The following is a 20,287-nucleotide window of genomic DNA, read 5'->3' as shown; positions in this document are numbered from 1 at the left end:
TTGCAGTATATTTTTGTATTTTGTAAATGTTTGGCCTCTATAAATGTCTAAAATCTATACTGTAGAACTTATCAAGTTGGAAGAACAGACGGCGGAGAGTTTCTGCTGCTACCATAGAAAGAGTTGAAGGAGCAGATGATATAAATAAAAGTGAAGAAGATAAGAAAAAGCCAGCAAAGACATTTGACCAAATGAAAAAAGAAAGGTGAGAGAAAGAAAACATTTGTTTAGCATTCGAGTTTGAGTTAAACTCAATTCCGGAGATTTTTCATTGTATTATAATACATATAATAATAAATATAAGTAGCATCGGAGTATAAACGAAAGAATAGAGTACTGTGTAATTGTTTAATTTATTTTGATTTGCAATTAAAGCAGTTGTAATAAGATCAGAGCCAAACTTTGTATATGGGCATGATTGAATTAAAAATTCCTGCATGTTATATACAAACCAATCAATCTTCAATAGTCATAATAAATCACAAATTACAACTATAAATTATGAATGAATGTCTGAGAATTGTAAGAAATATAAGACTTATAAATATTCATAAACATGCAAGATTTATAATTACCACACAGTTTTTAAGATTGTTTTGACATAATTAGTCATGTCTTTCTGTTTCTGCAGTAGCTCCAGAAAATTGTCAGAACTCTAATCCAGCTGCACAATTTCATTTAATGTTTCCTAAACTTGCCCTTATTGCCCTTTTCATCAAATTTAATAAATTTCAGGCCTTGCAGTCATAAAATTAGTAACCATGGTAACTTACAATTAACTTACTCCGAATCACAATTCAACCAATCAAAATGCTGTATTTGGTGTTTCTAGTACAAATGTTGTACTCCAAGTACTGAGTAAAGTTTTACGACCAAAGTCCAAGAAATTAACAGCTTATATTTTTTTATTTTCAAAAAAACATGTTATGAAATCTTGTACAGTTCAGTTTACCTTAATATATTATCACACATTATTGGAGCCTGTTGTCTTCGACTTCTTACTGAGTTTGTCAAAGACAACAATATGTGACTAAATTCATGACTTCAATATCAATCCAGTCTTTAACCTATGGCCTGGAATGTATGATTGTATGATACACACGATATATCATTGTACAGGCTCCAACATAAATCAATACCTCAAAGAATTTATCGAACTTATTTCAATCAGGACAGATCTAAATTATGTATTTCAAAAGGAGCTTAGCATTGACTTTGTTTGGCTTGTATGATATGATTGTTTAATAACATTTGACTGAACACATATGGTATTGACCTAAGAATGTTGCATGTGGCACATGTATATGATAACTAAGAAAAAATAGTTTCCTTATTTTTAAAGATTAAGGGGACCTTGGTGGTCGAGTGGTCCAAGTAGTTATTGTACTCTATCACTAGCCTGTCAGCACTTAGATTGTGATTACGGACCCCATACCTGACATGCATGAATGTGGCGTTCACTCTTATCTTTTCAAATTGTTTAGGATTGTCCATTTTTCAGTAATATAGCTTCTTTTAATTATCATATTATAGGTCTTTTAATGTATAACGAATAACTCTGATTTAGTTAAAAAAGAAAGTTCTGCAAACTTCTTGCAAATAATATGAAAAACAGGGACTGAAACAAAAATCTGGTTTCTGACCAATTCAGCCTTCATGATTAAAGTATCAGGGGACTTACTAAGAGTAATATTGTACCTATTATTTGGACAAATATTACATGTTGGTTAGTAGTACCATAGGTCCATTGTTATAAAGTTATTACTGTATTTAAACACAGAGAATTCAATATTGGATAATTTTTAAACATATTTACCAAGTAATATATGTTTTGTGTTCAATAATTATAAATAAACAAAGGGACGACACAGACAGCACAGTAAACTTTTAACATTATTGTGTAAAAGGTTTTTGTTGTTTGTCGTCGGGTTGAAGAGAGATATGATAAAAAAATCTGATGTTTTCAAGGTTTTGATTTAAAATACTGAATAGAACCATTGTTATGATAGACTGTTTTATATTCTGGACAATAACTTTGGATTCATTAATGAACATGGGATGGATTTTGTGATTAGAGAAATTCCCCTTATTCAGATAATTTAGGAAATTTTTAGTTACCAATGATATTAGCAAATGTTGAAACCATGAAAAAAATGGCTTATATTTTAAAATAAAACCATTAATTTCTACTGTGTACACTGACGAATCCAGAAATTTTCATAAGTGGGGGCCCACTGACTGCCTAAGTGGGGGCCCGCTCCAGTAATGCTTCAGTGATTCCCTATATAAGCAACCAAATTTTTTTCCCAAAAAAGGGGGGGACCGGGCCCCCTAGCCCCCTCACTCCCTAAATCCACCTCTGGTGTAGGATTTTGAAACTTTTACATGTAGGATATCACTGAAATGTGATCATAATATATATAAAATGATCATAAACTTTAAAGACTTTCACATTTCAACAGTTGTTATAACAACAACAACACTGAAAGTTTTATGATAGTCAATTGTTGCATTGTTTGTCCTTTAACACTGCACTGATAAAATCATATAGACAAAGAGGAAGTAAAAAGAAAATTGTAAACAATTCTTTCCCCTCATTAACAAAGTAACTCAAAGATAAATTCAGACATGAAATTGATTTGTAAGAATTTTTGAAATATTTGATAATGGTACCTGAGAATTGTTAAGTAAATAGGTTGTCCCTGTGTCTGATTGCATTGGTTGATCATGAAGTATGGTTAGATTGAAGTAGCTATCAGAGATATTTATGGTGGATGATTACTGTGTTGATGTAAATTGTTTGGTAGTGACAATGATGTCAAAGTGACTCTTGTAAACAATTGAGACAGTCATAAATAGTTTACATTTGTTTAGGGTAGCGTCTCCTGTGTCTTGTATTGATCAGGGGGAAAATAATTTAGCAATGAATCTTTTATTGCATAAGAAGGTCTAAAAAATATTTTGAAAAGATTCTAACTGAAAAATATAATGAGTGACATCATAGGGAAAATGAAATTCAGAATAAGATTTATCAATTTGTCTAACGCATCTAGGTATGATCTATAATGAAATGCCTGGCTGTAAAAAAGCATAAAATGCCCCTATTGAATTTACAGAAAAGTCTTTTGGACCAACCAAACATACAGCAAAAAAACAAACAAATAGGAATACTTTGACTGTAAATTGCTGAACTAGCTGCATTTTCTAAAATTATGCATTCTAATACAGCTGATAAGAATAAGATCTACACTCAAGTATGTAAAATAAAGAACAATATTTTGATATTTTTCAGAGAGAAAAGAAAAAGTGTTGGTCAGTTACCAGTACATTTCTATCCTATAGAAGATAATGAAGACTTATTATGGGATGTGAAGACCCCATCCAAAGCTCCAGGAATTTCAGATGCTATGTCTCGGATAGAAGGAAATCAAACAGAGTCTGAACCTAAAAGAGCTCCAATGTTGTCTGCCAAAAGCAGATCAGTAAGTCTATATATTATAGCTATAATACAAAAAAAAAGTATTTTCAACATTTTCTTATAAGTTTAACTGCAAAAAATCTGCCAAGGATCAGTTCTCCAATTCCTGTTTAAATTAGATATGCAAAAAGAATTTGCACAGATGGTCATTATGTTGGTATGATATGAAGTAAAATTATATCCTCCATGCATGTACAATGATTTTGTTTGTGTAAATAATTCATTACATATCATTGACATAACTCTTTGGAAGAAAGAAATAATATACCATCTTTGTAAACAATCTTGGAAACATCAATGTCAGTAAATTTGTTTGTCCAGGCTGCATTCATGCCATGACAGTGCAAAACGTACAAAAATGCATTGCAATTCTTAACATGAAATTTTTATTGTACATAATAAATTTTGAAGGCGTTGTTATCATATATAACTATATAACTTCATGCTATTGTTTGCAATAAATTATGCATTAGTGCAGACAAAAATGCACTTAAAATTTGTCAAACCAAATGCTTGGAATGCATAGCAGTAAATTTCAATTACTCTTCATAAATGGCTGGAATGTCTATATTTGATATAACATGAAATGCTCCATAATATTCTGTTATTCAATCAGTATTTTTCAAAACAGCAGCTGTGCAAATACGGAACAAAAAAAAAACAGAATACGTAGCTATAAGGGAGATTGAATTTTTTTCATAAGAAACCTACAGAATTAACTAAAAATAAATGTATACATAATATCTATAGGCCTCCTATGATACACAGCCCCTTTACAATGGGGTTTCCTAGCTTACAAGTTATCTTTGGAATGGTCTTTATTTTACTGTTTTCAGAAGTTTTAACAAACCAATCAATTATTTTTAGAAATCAAGATTAATAGTTCAGTAGAAATGAGAAGATGTGGAACTATAGGTCACCATCATCCTTCGACAATGATAAAACCCATATCACACAGCAAGCTTTAAAAGGCCCAAAACTTTAAAAATTCTGCATTATATCTTTAATCTTGGAAAAGTCCTACACACAAGTTGCCTTTTGATTATGATGTCTTTGATAACAAAATATGACTAAGAGTATATTTTGATTAAAAATAGTATTTATATTTCAAAAATATTTTTTGTAGAAATCTATGGGCAATGCATTCACAGGATCAGGAGTGTCTGCATGGGCTGATAGAGACAAAGAACAGAAGGATACATCTTATAAATCAAAAACAGAAAACAGAAGTAGTCGAACATTAGACGAAAATCATAACGCTGAAAAACCACCAAATCAAAGTGCCAGAAGATTGTCCAATAAATTCAATAGTATGTTGAAAAGTTTTGAGAGTAAGGAAGACAATGAGACATCAAAGGTCTACGAAAAACCACCAAGAAAATCATTTGAATTCAGTAGTATTGATGCCAAATCGGATAAATTTAAGGATCCTAAAATTTTAGATACACAAACTGCTAGATCTACGTTATCGCCGAAAAAGAAGCCTGAGCCAACTAGGCCTAAGGTATGATTTCATTTGTCTGTTTTATAATTATTTGGTATTAAATAACTGTAAACACGGTAAATAAATTGACAGAAGTTGACCTATGAGAAATTGAAACGTATATAGTTACATGTATCACCTAATAAATAAATTGTGCTTTATACACTGATAAACACGTAACAAAGGTTGCAGGTCAATTATGTCATCATTGTCTGCTGCCTCATCAGATTTACGAGAGGCGTAGAATTACGCATTATGCAATTAATCAAGAGATAAATAGAGCAGTAGCTACACTTATTAAAAACTTTAAATTTATTCTTTTACAATGATATCTACCAACCAGTACACGATCAGTCACGGAAACTAATGTATTGCATTACCATACATGTAGAATAAAACTTTTAAGGAATTTAATATAGAGAATGTTGATCATTTCAATGAGCAAAAATACAAGATTATTTATTTGGATATCATCAAATCCTCCATACAATTAATTATGCAAGATTTCATTTGCAAATTTTTAATTTGATGAAACCTATCTTGTTACAATTTTTGCAATAATAAAAAAATTTGCTAAAATTTAAAATTACTCTCTAAAGGCTTTCTATACAGCTAGATCATTGCAGGCAGCCACAGGTAGCCACAGACAGCCACCTCAGTGGACTGCTAAGCATACGAAGAACCAGTTATTTACAGGGTTAATCATTATTCAGTGAAACAGTTAATTTAGAAATATCCCCACAAGAGAATACATAATTTTCCCTATAAAGAGTTTGTTAAACTATTGTCGTTGGTTCAGTTGATAACTGTGTTTAGTATATATATCGTACAATAGTTACATTGTAATATCACAGTAGTGAAAAATATCCTGTAGAGAGGGGATTAAATTTTAAATCTCGAATCGAAACAAGTATGTTATATGTATGAAATAGGTTAAACCAAATATATCCACCCATCTTATTTAAACATTTTTGGATGTTTGTGTTTGTCCAATCTGTTTATGATTTAATTGAAACAATGCCAAGTAACTCTTTGGAAAATCATGATCCTCATTCCAGATTATTTTGTTACTGACATATTTAATTGAAGCGTGATGTCAAAATAGTGATTTGGATAGAACTGTGTTCTCTGGAATGTTGATCTGATTAAGGAACCAGATAGATCAAGTCTGGATTGTTTTTGTGGTGGTACAAACATTATACACAAGTATGCCAAATATGGAAGTGTGTTTAGCCTCCAAGATGTTTTAATATCATTTATTGTTCACTTTTGGGGTTAATTTGGAAAATGATATCATTTCAAGCTATTGTTTTTCAGAACTATATTGAAAAGGATATAAAAATAAAGCAGAAGTCACACAATCCAAAAGGTTTTGGAATAACTGTTATTGGTGGACAAGACAAGAAGCAGCCAGTGATTATTGATAAAGTTAACTTAGGTAGGTACTGGTAAAGAATACGAACAGAGTACCAGATTTTGAGTATTTTTGAAAATTGATGAATCAGCAAATCTTTTTTGTGTCCAAAAAATATTTAGACTCTGGTGTAAGTTTGTTAGTATGTTATGTTAAGGAGATTATTTACATATTATCATGTAATAAATACATATTTATTGCCTCATTTTGTTTTATCATGTCCCATCAAGACCAATATGGTTGTATTCACTAGCATCCAACATCATCCCTCCTGTTCATTGACATTATGTCATATCTTAATTGTCTATCTAAACATTTTCTGTTTCCATGTACGTGATGTAAGACATTTAAGAAGAACTTCAACTTTGAACAAATTGACTAAATTTTTTAAAAGTAACGAGAGTGCCCTTTTTTAACTACATTTTGTCATATCTAGATTGGTAATCAGTTATTTTATAATTATTCCTTTAAAGAGATTTACTTGATGCCTTTTTAGCACTGGTCCTATCTCTCTCCTTATTTAAATGTGATGGCTTTATTTAATTATTTTTAATGTAGGTAAAAGATAGTATCAAATAAATTTAGTTTTTCGTATTAAAAAATAATGAATTATGATTTAAAGATCATATATATTTAAATGGATGAGAGAAGTGTAAAAGGACATCTTTTATGTTAACCCTCTAATATTTTTATCTATCTATAGCATCATAGCTAAGGGGTAAATGAAAATATTTTTATAAGTAAAATTTTGTTTGTTTTTTTCTTTTAAAAAACTTTTACTCATTCAGTTATGCTGCATCATCATATTAATTTTTTGCCAAAGGTGAAGAAACTGAATATCCATTAGAAATATATTTCATTGGAGCCTTCGTGTCATCTTAACATTTTTAAAAACACATAAACACTGATTAATTTGCTTGATTAAGGGATCAAAAGACAGACAGAAATAAGTGAACATCCGATTTAACCCTATTTTGTATATAGATAGGTATATTACATGTATAAGGGATTTGCCATTTGAAGAAGATTAAAGCTTTGCATAGTTTATGCACCATGTAACATGAGTGAATATTGTTGGAATTTTCTAATTGCTACAAGATGAAAAGTCAAGACTTACCTGAAAAAAAGCAAGATAATATTTTTAATTAAGAGAGGAATTAATAAAGTTATAAATATTTTTACTGAAAACATATATATTAAAAAAGAGACAGAAAAAGTTCAATGGCACTTTAAGTAAGACACGGTCTGGTAAAGTGTCCGAAGAAAAGATATCAATTTAGATTTAAACTAGAAACTATGGCATAAGACAAACAGGAAAAAGTATTGCTTTTAAAAAAAAATGTTATAAAATGATATTAATTTGTTCTTAGGGGCAATAGGTGACTTTCTTCTACTGGACGGAATATTTGTCTGACATATTTACAAGTAAATTATGACTACCTTATGGCATAAACATTGTGTATGAGTGTTAATAATAGATCATACATAATTAAGTACCAGGTACAAGGACCAAGACATGTCACTTGTCTTCTAAAACAATATCTTCAGTATATAACTCATGTACAACTCTCACAGCCAAAAAGAAAGAATTTCAATGTCTTGTTTTTTTTCAAAAACATTGTCAATATTATTAATAAAGGTCATTTGCAAGGTTAATAATGACTTTTCCTGGTGTGTTTGCACTACCTTTTAAGTCGTGGTATTAACACTGCTTGACAGGGAACCCCTCTTGGGGGGAAAATATAATGTGTTCAATTTTTTAAAGTAAAAGAAACTTATAATATACAAAAATGTAGAATATACCAAAATTGAAAATAGTATCTAGCTTTGAAAATGTTCTTGGCCCATAGAAGCTACACCCAATCCCATTCCAAGTTCATTTCAGACACTTCAATATTCTTTCATTAATCTAGATAAAGCCTTATGGGAGGGTCTGGATTAGGAAGGGTTCTTCATTTCTTCACTGATTTAGGCCTATCCTTTACTATCCTTATATTTAATCACCTTATTAATCTCTATTTTGTAAACCCCATCCCCACCCTCTCTCTTTGCTCTTGTAAGATTGTAGATGAATCATTATGTTACAACCCAGAAATCCTCCATTTACGATATCATACATGTATTTATCATTGTCATTTCATTATCCAAAACAGATTCAGGGGTTTCTATCTTTGTAGATGGTGAGTAGACATAGTTACCAACACTGGTAACTAAGGTGAAGGGTCAAAGGGCACGTCTGTCACCTCACTTATTTCAGGTCACTTAACACTTGAAGATACTCAACTAACAATTTTTATTTTATAATCTTTTTTAAAGCCAGTTTGAAAAGAGGAATAAATTTCTATCTTTTTGTAACAAGGAATTAATCTGTATCTATAAGAAAATCATTTGTCTTTATGTTTCATTAAGGTTCATAATTATTCTCTTCAATTATTAATTTAAATTCTACTTTTTCTCCTATGACTGTTATCTCTCAAGGTCAAACTTGTTTACATGTAGACCTGAAACATACATTACAATAAATAATGGCATAGTTTATTATTTGTCACATAACTTCTGGCTAAAACACATTGTAACATTACACCATTTATAATAATACTTGTCAAGCTAATTTGTATTAATCTAGGAAATATTTATACACATTATATTTTCTGTTTCATATTTTGTCCTATTTATTAACTGTGTACCACCCCATAACACATGTCATATTTATAACATTTATCTGTCTGTTAAATATTTTTTCCGGTCATATTACATTTTTCATGCATATTTGTTCATAAACCATAACAAACAAATGTAAAACCGGTTTGTATAGAGATAAAAGGAGAAGTTAAAGTTATAGATATCAATAAAACAGCAAAACACTCTTATCAGAAGAAATCCAGGATTCAACATTCATCTGTCTGTATACTATATAAATGAAAAATGCATATCTGGAACATACGAAAATTTCCTGACATAATGTAATTTATGAACTAAATATGCTAATGCTAGCCTTGCATATAAAACAACTTTAAATCTAGCCATTTTAGAAATAGTACTATATCCTGTGGAAATTGAGGACCTGTCTGATCCACACATTTGTGAAAAAAACATGAATGATACTTTCTATTCTAACATCTGTTGGAATGTATGGAATTAATCTAGGAATTGAGATTTTTTATCTAGAGTAGTATGAAAATCTGAAAACAGTTTTTGGGACTCTCAAGCTTACCTTAACAATCACTTTTTCATTTATTTCCTCTTCAATCACTTTATACCTCTACAATAAAATTACATTCTGGTGGAAAATTCAGAAAGCTTATGATACTGGTTCTGAAAGATATCTTTCATAATAAATATTCCTCAAAGGGAAATATTTATGTGATGACCTCATTTATATGATATACATGCGAACCATGAGTATTCTTCATGTAACTTTGTTTGGCAAGCATTTTGGTACTGAGCATAGCAAAAGTTAAACTGGCATATAAAGCTTAAGGGTATTGGACATTGATTTATGTTACCTTTGACATTCAATATACCCAGTACATGTATTAAAAACCACAATCATCTTGATAATGAAAAATATTTTTCATGTTTGAATGAATATATTTCCCCTTCTGCCTGAAGGGAAAGATTTTTAATAAAAAAAAAAAATAAAGGTACCATTTTAACTATTGAATGCAAGTGACAACAAATATCTAACCATATGGTTCACACAAATTTTAATTTAATAATATTTCGTCTTTTCAGGTAGTGCAGCAGATGTATGTGAAGTACAAGCCAAAGACGAGATAATTTCTGTAAATAACCGTGATATCGGCATCATGACACAAGCCATGGTCCGCAAGGTCATTGATGATGCTAACAAGAAAGGAGAGTTAGAAATCCGTGTTAGGAGATACAATGCAGGTTTGTTTCTATAGATTCATGTATGGATGATGTTTTGAATGATGTTTTACTAGATAACAAAATTTAAAGCATCATCAGTAACACAAATATTTTAAATTCTTTTAATTTTTCAAATATTTTGGCTTCAGGACATTAATTTGGGTGTATATTTTTAATGGTTATCTACCAATGACTAGGGCAAAATGAAATTTCGTAACATAAGATGATTTAACAAGAAGTCAGGGCATATAACAGTAGTTAACCTGTTTCTAGTACAAGGCTGTTAAAAACAGTCCCATATATTGAAGAGAGGATGTTAAAGGGTCAGACCAATGAAACAGAAACCTTACAATAGAAGAACAAACATTAGACATCTAGAGGTTATCATGGAACAGCTTTTTATGAAAAATGTTAGAACAGATATTATTTAGTTTAAATAAAAACACACACACATAAAATAATCAAGCTTCATATAAAAATATATATTGCTCATCTGAAACTGTGTTCTTCTGATTATTTTAGATTTTCTGGAACGATTTGGATTTCACTGCCACATGCAGGATCCAAACTTACAACCTCAGTGTTGATAGGCTAGTGATACAGTTGTTTGACAACTTTGGCCGCTCTGCCATTAAGGCCTCTCTCTTATTTTAATGATTACATATATAATTGGTAGGGTGTAAGAAACACTGAAGGAGTTCTAAGTAGAAAACACATTACTGGAATTAAGCTTATTTTCATCTATAAATTTACAAAATTATGAATGACATTTCAGACATCATTTAGCAAATGAGGATTAATTCATAAATTCATACATTGCGATAAACAAAATGTGTGTTGTATTTTCAAACCATTTAATTTATTTTACATAGTCTTAATTATGCTGTCTTTTCAAAACAATGTGTAGGTGTGACTTGAAAACAAGTTAATTACATGTTGAAAATATTTTAAAAGCTATCCACACCTTAATGATCAATAGTAAAGAAAGTGATGAGTTAAATACCATGTCATGTTGGAATCCTGATATCAAATAATAAACATGATAAACATGCATTGTGGGAGTATTTTGTCTAGTGCATATATAGGTTTTGTAATAGTTTGCATATTTGACAACAGTAAATGTTGGATTTATTTGACAAACAATTATTTAATTCTCTTAACTTCTGAAATTTATTTGCATAATTTAATTTTTGTCTACATACACTTTTCCAGAACCATATTTATCAATTCAAAATTAAAATTAGAAACTGTATAAGAATATGTTTGCTCATAATAAAAATATAGCAAATCAAAGTATACCTGTATGGATATTGAGTAAAAGAAGAAGTAAGGTTAATTTTTCATAATGGAAGAATTCACAAAAGTTAATTAAAACTTGTCTGTATTAAAAAATCTAAAATAATCCTTGTAGATTGTGAGAGTGTCTAAAAGGTTTATGATTGATGGAGATACCTCTAGCTTTCTATAAACTTGTATATAATTATTTTATTGGTATCTTTATCTTTTAAAATGAAGATTTCAATATATAACTGCATAAAGGTGATTGATGATAAGTGATATTATAAGTGCTGCTAGAGTGGGGAAAAAAATGGGTACACTTAAATGGTGACTTGTATTTGGATAATTCTCTAATTGATCTTTCTGCAAAAAGAAAAAAAATACTGTTTGAAAACCTTAAATTTAATTTTGAATCTTGATTTGATTTGATTTGATTTTTGGTATTTTAATGCCACTTTTAAGCACCACATTTAGGCGTTTTCATGGGGGGAAGCCAGAGTGCACAGCGCAAACCACTGACCTTAAAACTGACAATCCTAGTCAATTAAAATTGGAGTCCAGTGCACCTGCGCGAGCAGGGTTCGAACTCACAACCTCAGTGTTGACTGGCTAGTGATAACAGTAGTTACTACTTTATAATAGACCACTCAGCCTGACAGAGGCCCTCTTTTCAATCTTGAATTTAATAATAAATATAATTGTTTGTTTTACAGAGGAGTCAGAAGAAGAAGAAGATGAGGATGATGATGAAGATGACGATGCTTTCCATCCTTCTATAAATTCCTCTGTAGAACCTGACACCTCTTTCTCTACAAAGTCAACATTCCAACCTTCACGGACATCATCCAGGGTATCTGAGTCTCCGTCAACTCCTGAAACTACACAGAGGACAAGGTCATCATATCAAACATCATCTTTATCTCGTAGAACAGAATCACCATCTTCCCAAGAGTCACCACTAAGGTCACATGACCCTTCACCAGCCTCTAGAACTACAGAGTCTTCCTCCACAGATGAGACACCACGATTTGCAAGATCTACACATGAATTCTCTGCAAGAACTAGGCCTTCTCCAGAGAAAACTATTGAGAGTGCTCCTCCAAAGGAGGAAGTTATAACAACAACAGTTACAAAAGTCACAGAATCATCACCTAAGCCAACTGAGATGGATACATCACTACCTCCCTATCAACGAAGGAGGCAGAGGCCGAATTATAATTTTAATACACAAGAAGATACAGAACCGGTATTTAACTATTTCATATAGTTTACTATATGTTTTTAATAGAACTTCCATTTCATAAGTAATGCACTGTTCTAATAGAAAGCCAAGTTAGTTCTCTTTAAATATCAGCTCTCTAGACGTTCCTGTCTGCTCATTTGAAAAGACCTTTACCATTACCTAATTTTCTGCAGAAAAATTACCAATGGGCATATATGAAGTCTGCATAATAAAGATGTGATGAGACATCTCTCTATAAGAGACCAAATGATATAGAAGTTAACAACTGTAGGTCACTATGTCCTTCAACTATGAGCAAAGCCAATACCACAAAGTCAGCTATGAAAGACCCTAAAGTTTTGATCGGGTTATTCCTATGCAGCATTTCCTGAAATTGCAATATTAAATTAATATCCCATTTTTTGGTCCATTTTTCAACAATCCCTATGATTAATGCACCCAACATTTCTGAATTAATATAATAATTACCTTGGAAAAAACCTTGTTCAAGTCAATTAATTATAAAAGTAAAATAGGTTTACAAAAAACTAAAAACTTATGAAAACATTTTTGTTTGTTTACAGAAGACAAGTATACTGACAGAACTAGGTCGTGAAAAAGAATGGATCATGGAGCAAATGTCAGGGACAAAATCATCTACAAATGAAGAGGTAAAAATTAAAATAAATTTACTCTGAAAAGTTCATAAGGAAAATAACAATTAAGCAATTCATTTGTATTATAACTTGAAGAAATATGTATTTAAATGAAATATGCAGTTGTTATTAGGAAGATGTTTTGTAAACAGATATGCAAACTTTAATGAAAATTAGGCTACAGACAATTTCATTGAGTATGTAGCTAAATGCAATATCTTTGGTTAGCTTGCTTGCTAGCTGAACCGTGAATTCATTATTAGGTAAGGTTTACTACCCTCCTTTTGAAGTAGCCTAGTCCTACAACAGACAGATAGATTGGTTATCTGTCAGACTGGTCAATTCTTAAAGGAGGGTAGTTTACCTAACCTTATAATGACTCCACGGTTCAGCTAGCAAGCAAGCTAACCAAAGATATTACCTTTTGCTACACACTCAATGAAATTGGCTGTAATACCTACAAATTCATTTTTATATATGTGGAGAATGGCTGTATTAATGGATTGAAAACCCAAATAAATAATGAATGTTTAATATTGTCTTATTTTTTTCTTCAGAAAGTCACAGAAAGAGAAGAGGCTGCGATAGAAGATCAGATTATTCCACAATCCAAACCTAATGAGGAATCGTCCTACCATAGGTCATACAAATCATATAATAAGACCGAAGAACCAGTCACAAAAGAGGAACCAGTTTTGCAACAGACTTCCCCATCATATGAAAAGATAGAGGAAGAAAAACCTACAATTAGAGTTCATAGGTCAAGACCACCAGAAGAGGGTAAATGTTATAAAAAGTGTTTTGCAAGTGTTAAATATAAGTAAAGAATTATATTTGGAATATAAAAACTCCTTTTTGATAATATGAGACAATGCATGGTAAATAATGTCATTTGCATAGCTTTTTATCAGATATGAAATAATTCTTTTGAATAACAAAGAAACACCTGAAAAAATTAAAGCCATTGTTAAAAAAGAAAATTGAACCTACATTCTAACTATGTGTGAGGAGTTTCAACCACCATTGAAATATCTGAAAACACAAAAGGGCACTACAAATTTATTAGTCATACTAGATAAACAGAGTGCAATGACCAAAAGAAAAAAATGTGAAAAAGGGTAAGTCTTGAAAACATTACACAGTTTTAGCAGCACGAGTTGTGGTGACACAAAGTCTTAAATTCTAAACAACCAAAAATCAATTATCTTGATTTCATTTTCAGTCGTTGTATCTTGAATTAAAAGCATCCTTTTGTTGCAATTTGTATACCACACCACATACATACATTCAGAAGTCTGAATGATAGATGCAAAATGTTCCAATATCCCTTTGTCAATTAAAATGTTCTGAACTTCTTAAACCTTGGCATAAACCTGTACAGGGTCATTCTTTACTTCAGAAATAAATATACTGATTTTCCTGTTAATAAATTTTCTAATTTGATAGTAATTCACAAATATTTTGCATTCAGTAATATATAATGTATATATAAATTTTTCTTTAAGACACATCCAGGAGAGTAAGAGAAATTCCTGTCACCAGAGCCACAAAGCCTGAAGTGAACCACATAGATCTACCTGTACATACAAATCACAGAGAAGATAGACATGAAGATCTTAGTCCAAGCCAATCATCAGGAGGCTTTGGTCCACCAGAAATTCTACGAAGATGGCAAAGACCTCGTCCACGGTCAGAATATTCTAGTAGCAGTAGTATTAATAATGATGACAAAAGATTAAGTGCTGCCTCTCTAGATTCTACAGCATCTTCTCCCAGATTTCCTGAGGATGATATTGCACAGGTTAGTGTATTCACAATATTATCCATTATTTCTCATTTATAACCAAATTTGATAGTTTGATAAAATGCTGTTGATTGATTATTATTCAGCTGAAACTAAATTCTTGTCATTCATTGGAAAGAATTACCCACAATGCACAACTTAGTAAAAATTTAAATGCTTGAATGGCAACTTTTGAAAACCATGAACTCAAATATTCATGAAAATATAATTGTTCCTAATCCTAGAAAATTCATACCTCCAAAAAATTAATGAATCCACAGTTCAAGGGAAAAAAAATTAGCTATTCTAATTCAATACTTGTATGTTATGGATAACAGCCAAAGGGAGATAATTGTAATTTGAAAAAAATCTAAAAATGTGTAAATAGGAAGATGTAACTTAGTACAAGTTCATAGTAATTTTAGATTACAAGAGAGAAGTATTTTTACACAATTAAGGCATCAATTTATGGTATTAATAAATTTCAGAATCATATGAATGGTGCTAAACCTCATGCAGTGGTTGGTCAGCCTGTCATATTAGAATTTACACAAGAACCTTCCTCACAGTCTTTCAACATGTCTGCCCCATCTCAGAGCAACAATGCCTCTAGTTCATCACTGGTTATAGATCCCAGAAACAGAATGGATGAAAGGTATGTGAACATTTGTATAGTATACTGCTGCAACAGTTTGTCATAGCAACTACTCTGAATCCACACAACAGAATTTCTTGAAATTTTGTAAATAATTGTAACAATCTATGAAGATGTACATATTGACAGGAAATTATGATTAAATTGTTTGTCTATGAGCACACTTTGAACTTAGAATTTTGGCCTGAGCATACTGCTGCAATAGTTTATCATTTCAAGGTTTATGATTGTTTCTGAAAACAATCAACAGGATATTATAAAACTAAAACTTTGTTAATAATACGGACATAATATGTAGATGTACATATACACAAGAAATTTTTATCCATTTACTTTTGTAGGCATTTTTAGTGTTTCAACTTCATGTCAGAATCTGGTCAGATTTTGTTTGCCCAGAGACAATGTGGGGGCATGGGGTATGTGAGCGTGCTCATATAGATTCTTTAATTTTCAAAGCTAATGTTTCACCCCTCTCGGAAAATTCTGTTTATGTATCTTACTAAAACATAAATGTTCTCTATTTATTTTTAGTGATGTAAGTCTTCCACAGTACAACTTCCATTTTAACATAGGAGACAATAATTCCAAAGGTAAATCTAATTATTATGATTGGTTTTTTCAAAGAAACACCAAAAAAAAACACAGTAAAACAAGATTTCATTAATGGATATTGTGTTATAAATTGTAATTATTAGGCAAAAAGCTAGATGTCTCTTGTACAGTTTCGTTTAATTGAAATATAACTCCCAGAAATTATTTAAAATAGCAGTTGCTGACATTATTAAAAACTGTTTCTATGTCTTTTAAATATAGACATTATTGTATAAGATTGCAGTTTTGATAAAAGGAAAGCAAGAGTTGTTTATACATAATTTGTAAGTTTTGTCATAAGTTTTGCACTAAATGCAGAATTAAGATAACCTGCCCATTGTTTTCAGCTCAATTGATGAATTGATAATTATTTAAACTTTGAATAGAAAAAGACCAGTTGCAATATGACCTTGAAGCTGAAAGGGAGAGAATTAGACACGAAGAAAAAGAAAGGATGGAATATGAAAGGAGACAATGGGAGGAAGAAGAACAAAGAAGAATCCAAGAGAAAGAGGCACAATTGAGGGAGGAAGAGGTAAATGTTGATTTGTTATTCATGTTATTACAGAAAACTGATTTGTACCATTCTTTTCTCAACTTGTATGATAACCCTTGAACCTATCTCAAGCAAGAAACTGTATTGTGTATTCACCAACAATGTAACTCCACAGAAAATATTTCAACTTTCCCACATGTTTAAAAAATTGGATTAAGAATTGAATGCTTATTTTAGTAATTTTATTAGGCTGTTAAAGATTTGCCTAATGCACATTTCATGGAAAGCATGGGAACACTGGATACTAAACTTTTTGGCTGATACATTCTCTTACAACTCTATAGAAACATTCATTTTTTTTAAATTGCGCTTTTTTGCTACAACCATGAAATTATGAGTTACTTGAAATTTGCAGTTTGTTTTCCCATGCACTGCTGTGACATTGTTATGGAATGCATGTGCTGTCATGAATAGTACATTTTATTGGGAAATAAATAAATTTTGGAATGTCTCTGGAATCTGGATTGTCTTGTAAAACATGCATGTTATGTAACTATTTAAGTTTATCTATAACATAATAAATAAATGCATCGAAAATTTGCATAAAGCACCTGGTCCTGTATTTCAATCATAGCTTTGTACTTGTAAAATTGATAATTACCGAAATGTTTACTTGTTATACATGTTGTATACTAACTTATTTATAAAAACTATCTTTTGATATATGACTTTCAACAATTCTATGAAGCTAGACGATTACACTGACAATAAACACAGAGGATCGGTAAATGTAAATATTGAATGTCAATAAACATCTAAAATGAAATGAAGTGCATTTGTCACATAACCATGCAGTTATCAGGATGGAAGATTGCACTGAAATTATCTTTATGAAATATGATGAAATATTTTCGTAACCAATTTTATAATTATTTCACTACATGAGTAATGAATGACCTTCAGAAAAGGACAAGCTCTCCCAACCTACAACAAGCTGTAAATTGTTCTTAGTCTAGACAAAAACACAATATTGAAAAATTAACATGGTTTTCTGACTATTTAAAATTTCTAATATGTAATATACCTTTTGTATAAAGTACCTGAACTTCAAGCAACCAGGTGTACACAGATTGAAGTAAAAAACTGATTTTAAAATTTATATTCATTATTTTACAGGAGAAACTTCAAAGGGAAAAGCAAAGAATTGAGGAGATGAAAGCTTCAATGGAGCGTGAAAAGATGGAATTAAGTAAACACCAGAATGACAATAGGAATAGTGACCAATATAATACATATAGTGATAATAAACATGGAAGTGATAGGTATTCAAGGTCAAGGCCAGATAATCATAATTTTTCTGCCTATGCTAATTCAAATTCCACACCAAGAACATTAGATACTTCTTCATCTTGGAGATCTAGTCATCCGAAAGAGGAACCACAGCAACGAGAAAATTTGTCAAGGGAGGATATGTTGGCTATGAATAGGACGGCAAAGCCTTTTAGTAGGCGACCTGAAAATGAACAGCAAAATAATGCTAATGATAATCATGTTCAAAGAGACAATTTATCAAAAGAGGATATACATGGTTTAAACTATGCTCCAAGACCAAAAATTCGCAGTTCACAAGACTGGATACAAAATAATGATAGTGGAAGTAAACATTCTTCAAGATCTGAAAGCCCTAATGAACATTGGTTAATAGAAGAGGCTGAAAGACGGAGAAAGTCTGGTCACACGTCTGGCTATCAAACGGGACCAATTCAACCAAAGAGTGATATTTTATCTAATCGTTGGCAGAACGACAGACATGGTCAACCTTCTGGGTCAATGTCCCCTCAGAATACTAGGAGTTACGAAGTTAAACAGTTTAGTGCTAAATCTCAAAACAAATTGAATCAGACACTTCCAGCAAATTTTAGTATTGGAAATATCAAACCAAAGCCTATGCCTCCTGTACCCCCAAAACCAGGACGTAATTCTAACAGCAATTTCTCATCATCAACTAGAGCCCCATCAAACGTGTCATCACCCACTTCACCTTCATCGCCAAAAAGTTACGCTGAACAAGTTGTAGCAGTCAGTGGGAAACAGCTTTGTTCACATTGTAGTCAAGAGCTAGGTAGGTTGGAATATATATTTAATATGAAAGGAATATCAAATGTAATTGTGAATACTTATCATAAAAACTGTAAACCAAATTAATTTTGTGAATATTTTATTTGGCAGCAATTTAATTTTGTGATTTTCAAATTTATTTGAGGTATTTAAATAATGTTGTAAAAGGAACGATCTAATTTTTACATGTTCCTGATGATTTATTTTCTCGTTATTGTTTTACTTGTGAAAATCGTGAAAATAAGTTGGTTAACAGTATATTCTGTACATGCTGTATTTCTATTGTTATTTTATATATCAATAAGTAATTTATGTCATTTTTAACTGGGGTATTGTTTTAAAAAATATTTATTTAAATATAATTCATATAGATCAGATATATTTGCAAACATAACAGTGTTTTTGCTTACATGGCTTGAATAGCTTTGTTTAATATATTTTTAGAAGTTTTTAAAGACTTATCCATTGGTTTGTTTTGAATCATACCCTATCAAAGACAAATACAAATTATTTACTGCATTGAAATTTAATAAGAATAGTGAAAAAATCTATATCTTTTTATCATTCGTTGTCAAGATGTGAACTCCATTGTTTTGAATAAATAATTAATCTTAACAGAAAATCAATGTACAGTCAAAGGCTAGACACAAACAAGTCCTTTTTATAGCAGAAGCATTTAGAATGTTTTCTTGATCATGTTGATACTTTGTCATAAATTATTGCTCTTAAATGTGTAACAAAATATGACTTCAAAAAGTTAATGATTGTATTGCAGAGCTTGGCTATGAATTTTTTTTTTATCTTGTTTCATTAAACAGAAAATTATCTAACAGGACTGTGTGTTGCATACATAATGATATTTTTAAGCAATAAATTTTGAAATTTATGCAATGTTTTTGATGATTCTAAAATATGCTAGAATAAACAGTCTAATGATTTAGCTCAGTGACAATTGTTCAAGATCTAGATTTGCATTACAGCGGATTCCATTGAGTGTGTAGCCAAAGGTAACATATTTGGTTAGCTTGCCTGTTAGCTGAACCATGAAGTCAGGGTTAGCTTAGGTAAACTACCCTACTTTAAGAATAGACTAGTCCAATAGAAAACCAATCGATATGTTTGTTGGGCTATGCTATTTCGAAAGGAGGGTAGTATACCTGACCTAATAATGACTTCACGGTTCAGCTAACAAGCAAGCTAACCATTGATATTACCTTTTGCTACACACTCAATGGAATCC

General features: G+C 31.0%; 1 protein-coding gene across 10 annotated transcripts in view; it reads left to right on the top strand.

The window, feature by feature from the left end:
* Nucleotides 1-20,287, top strand: part of LOC139485372 (LIM domain only protein 7-like) — a 71,651-nt gene that overhangs the window by 47,038 nt on the left and 4,326 nt on the right. For 6 of the 10 annotated variants that reach the window (XR_011655305.1, XM_071269810.1, XM_071269814.1 and 3 more), the window contains 13 exons: nucleotides 66-205; nucleotides 3,293-3,482; nucleotides 4,605-4,982; nucleotides 6,279-6,403; nucleotides 10,115-10,269; nucleotides 12,240-12,772; nucleotides 13,333-13,419; nucleotides 13,962-14,184; nucleotides 14,910-15,205; nucleotides 15,676-15,842; nucleotides 16,374-16,432; nucleotides 16,820-16,968; nucleotides 18,106-19,051. Coding sequence is in view for 9 of the 10 variants with exons in the window: in XM_071269810.1 (XP_071125911.1) it covers nucleotides 66-205; nucleotides 3,293-3,482; nucleotides 4,605-4,982; nucleotides 6,279-6,403; nucleotides 10,115-10,269; nucleotides 12,240-12,772; nucleotides 13,333-13,419; nucleotides 13,962-14,184; nucleotides 14,910-15,205; nucleotides 15,676-15,842; nucleotides 16,374-16,432; nucleotides 16,820-16,968; nucleotides 18,106-19,051 (3,448 nt within the window). In the remaining variant the exon portion in view is untranslated. Of the gene's footprint in view, nucleotides 1-65; nucleotides 206-3,292; nucleotides 3,483-4,604; nucleotides 4,983-6,278; nucleotides 6,404-8,528; nucleotides 8,556-10,110; nucleotides 10,270-12,239; nucleotides 12,773-13,332; nucleotides 13,420-13,961; nucleotides 14,185-14,909; nucleotides 15,206-15,675; nucleotides 15,843-16,373; nucleotides 16,433-16,819; nucleotides 16,969-18,105; nucleotides 19,052-20,287 lie in introns of all 10 variants that reach the window. The other 4 variants (XM_071269809.1, XM_071269811.1, XM_071269813.1 and 1 more) reach the window with 1 other exon arrangement.

This window comes from Mytilus edulis, chromosome 8 (genome assembly GCF_963676685.1).
Source record: "Mytilus edulis chromosome 8, xbMytEdul2.2, whole genome shotgun sequence".
NCBI classification, from domain to species: domain Eukaryota; kingdom Metazoa; phylum Mollusca; class Bivalvia; order Mytilida; family Mytilidae; genus Mytilus; species Mytilus edulis.
The sequence above is the reverse complement of the archived record's forward strand: the minus strand, read 5'-3'. Positions and strand labels throughout refer to the sequence as shown.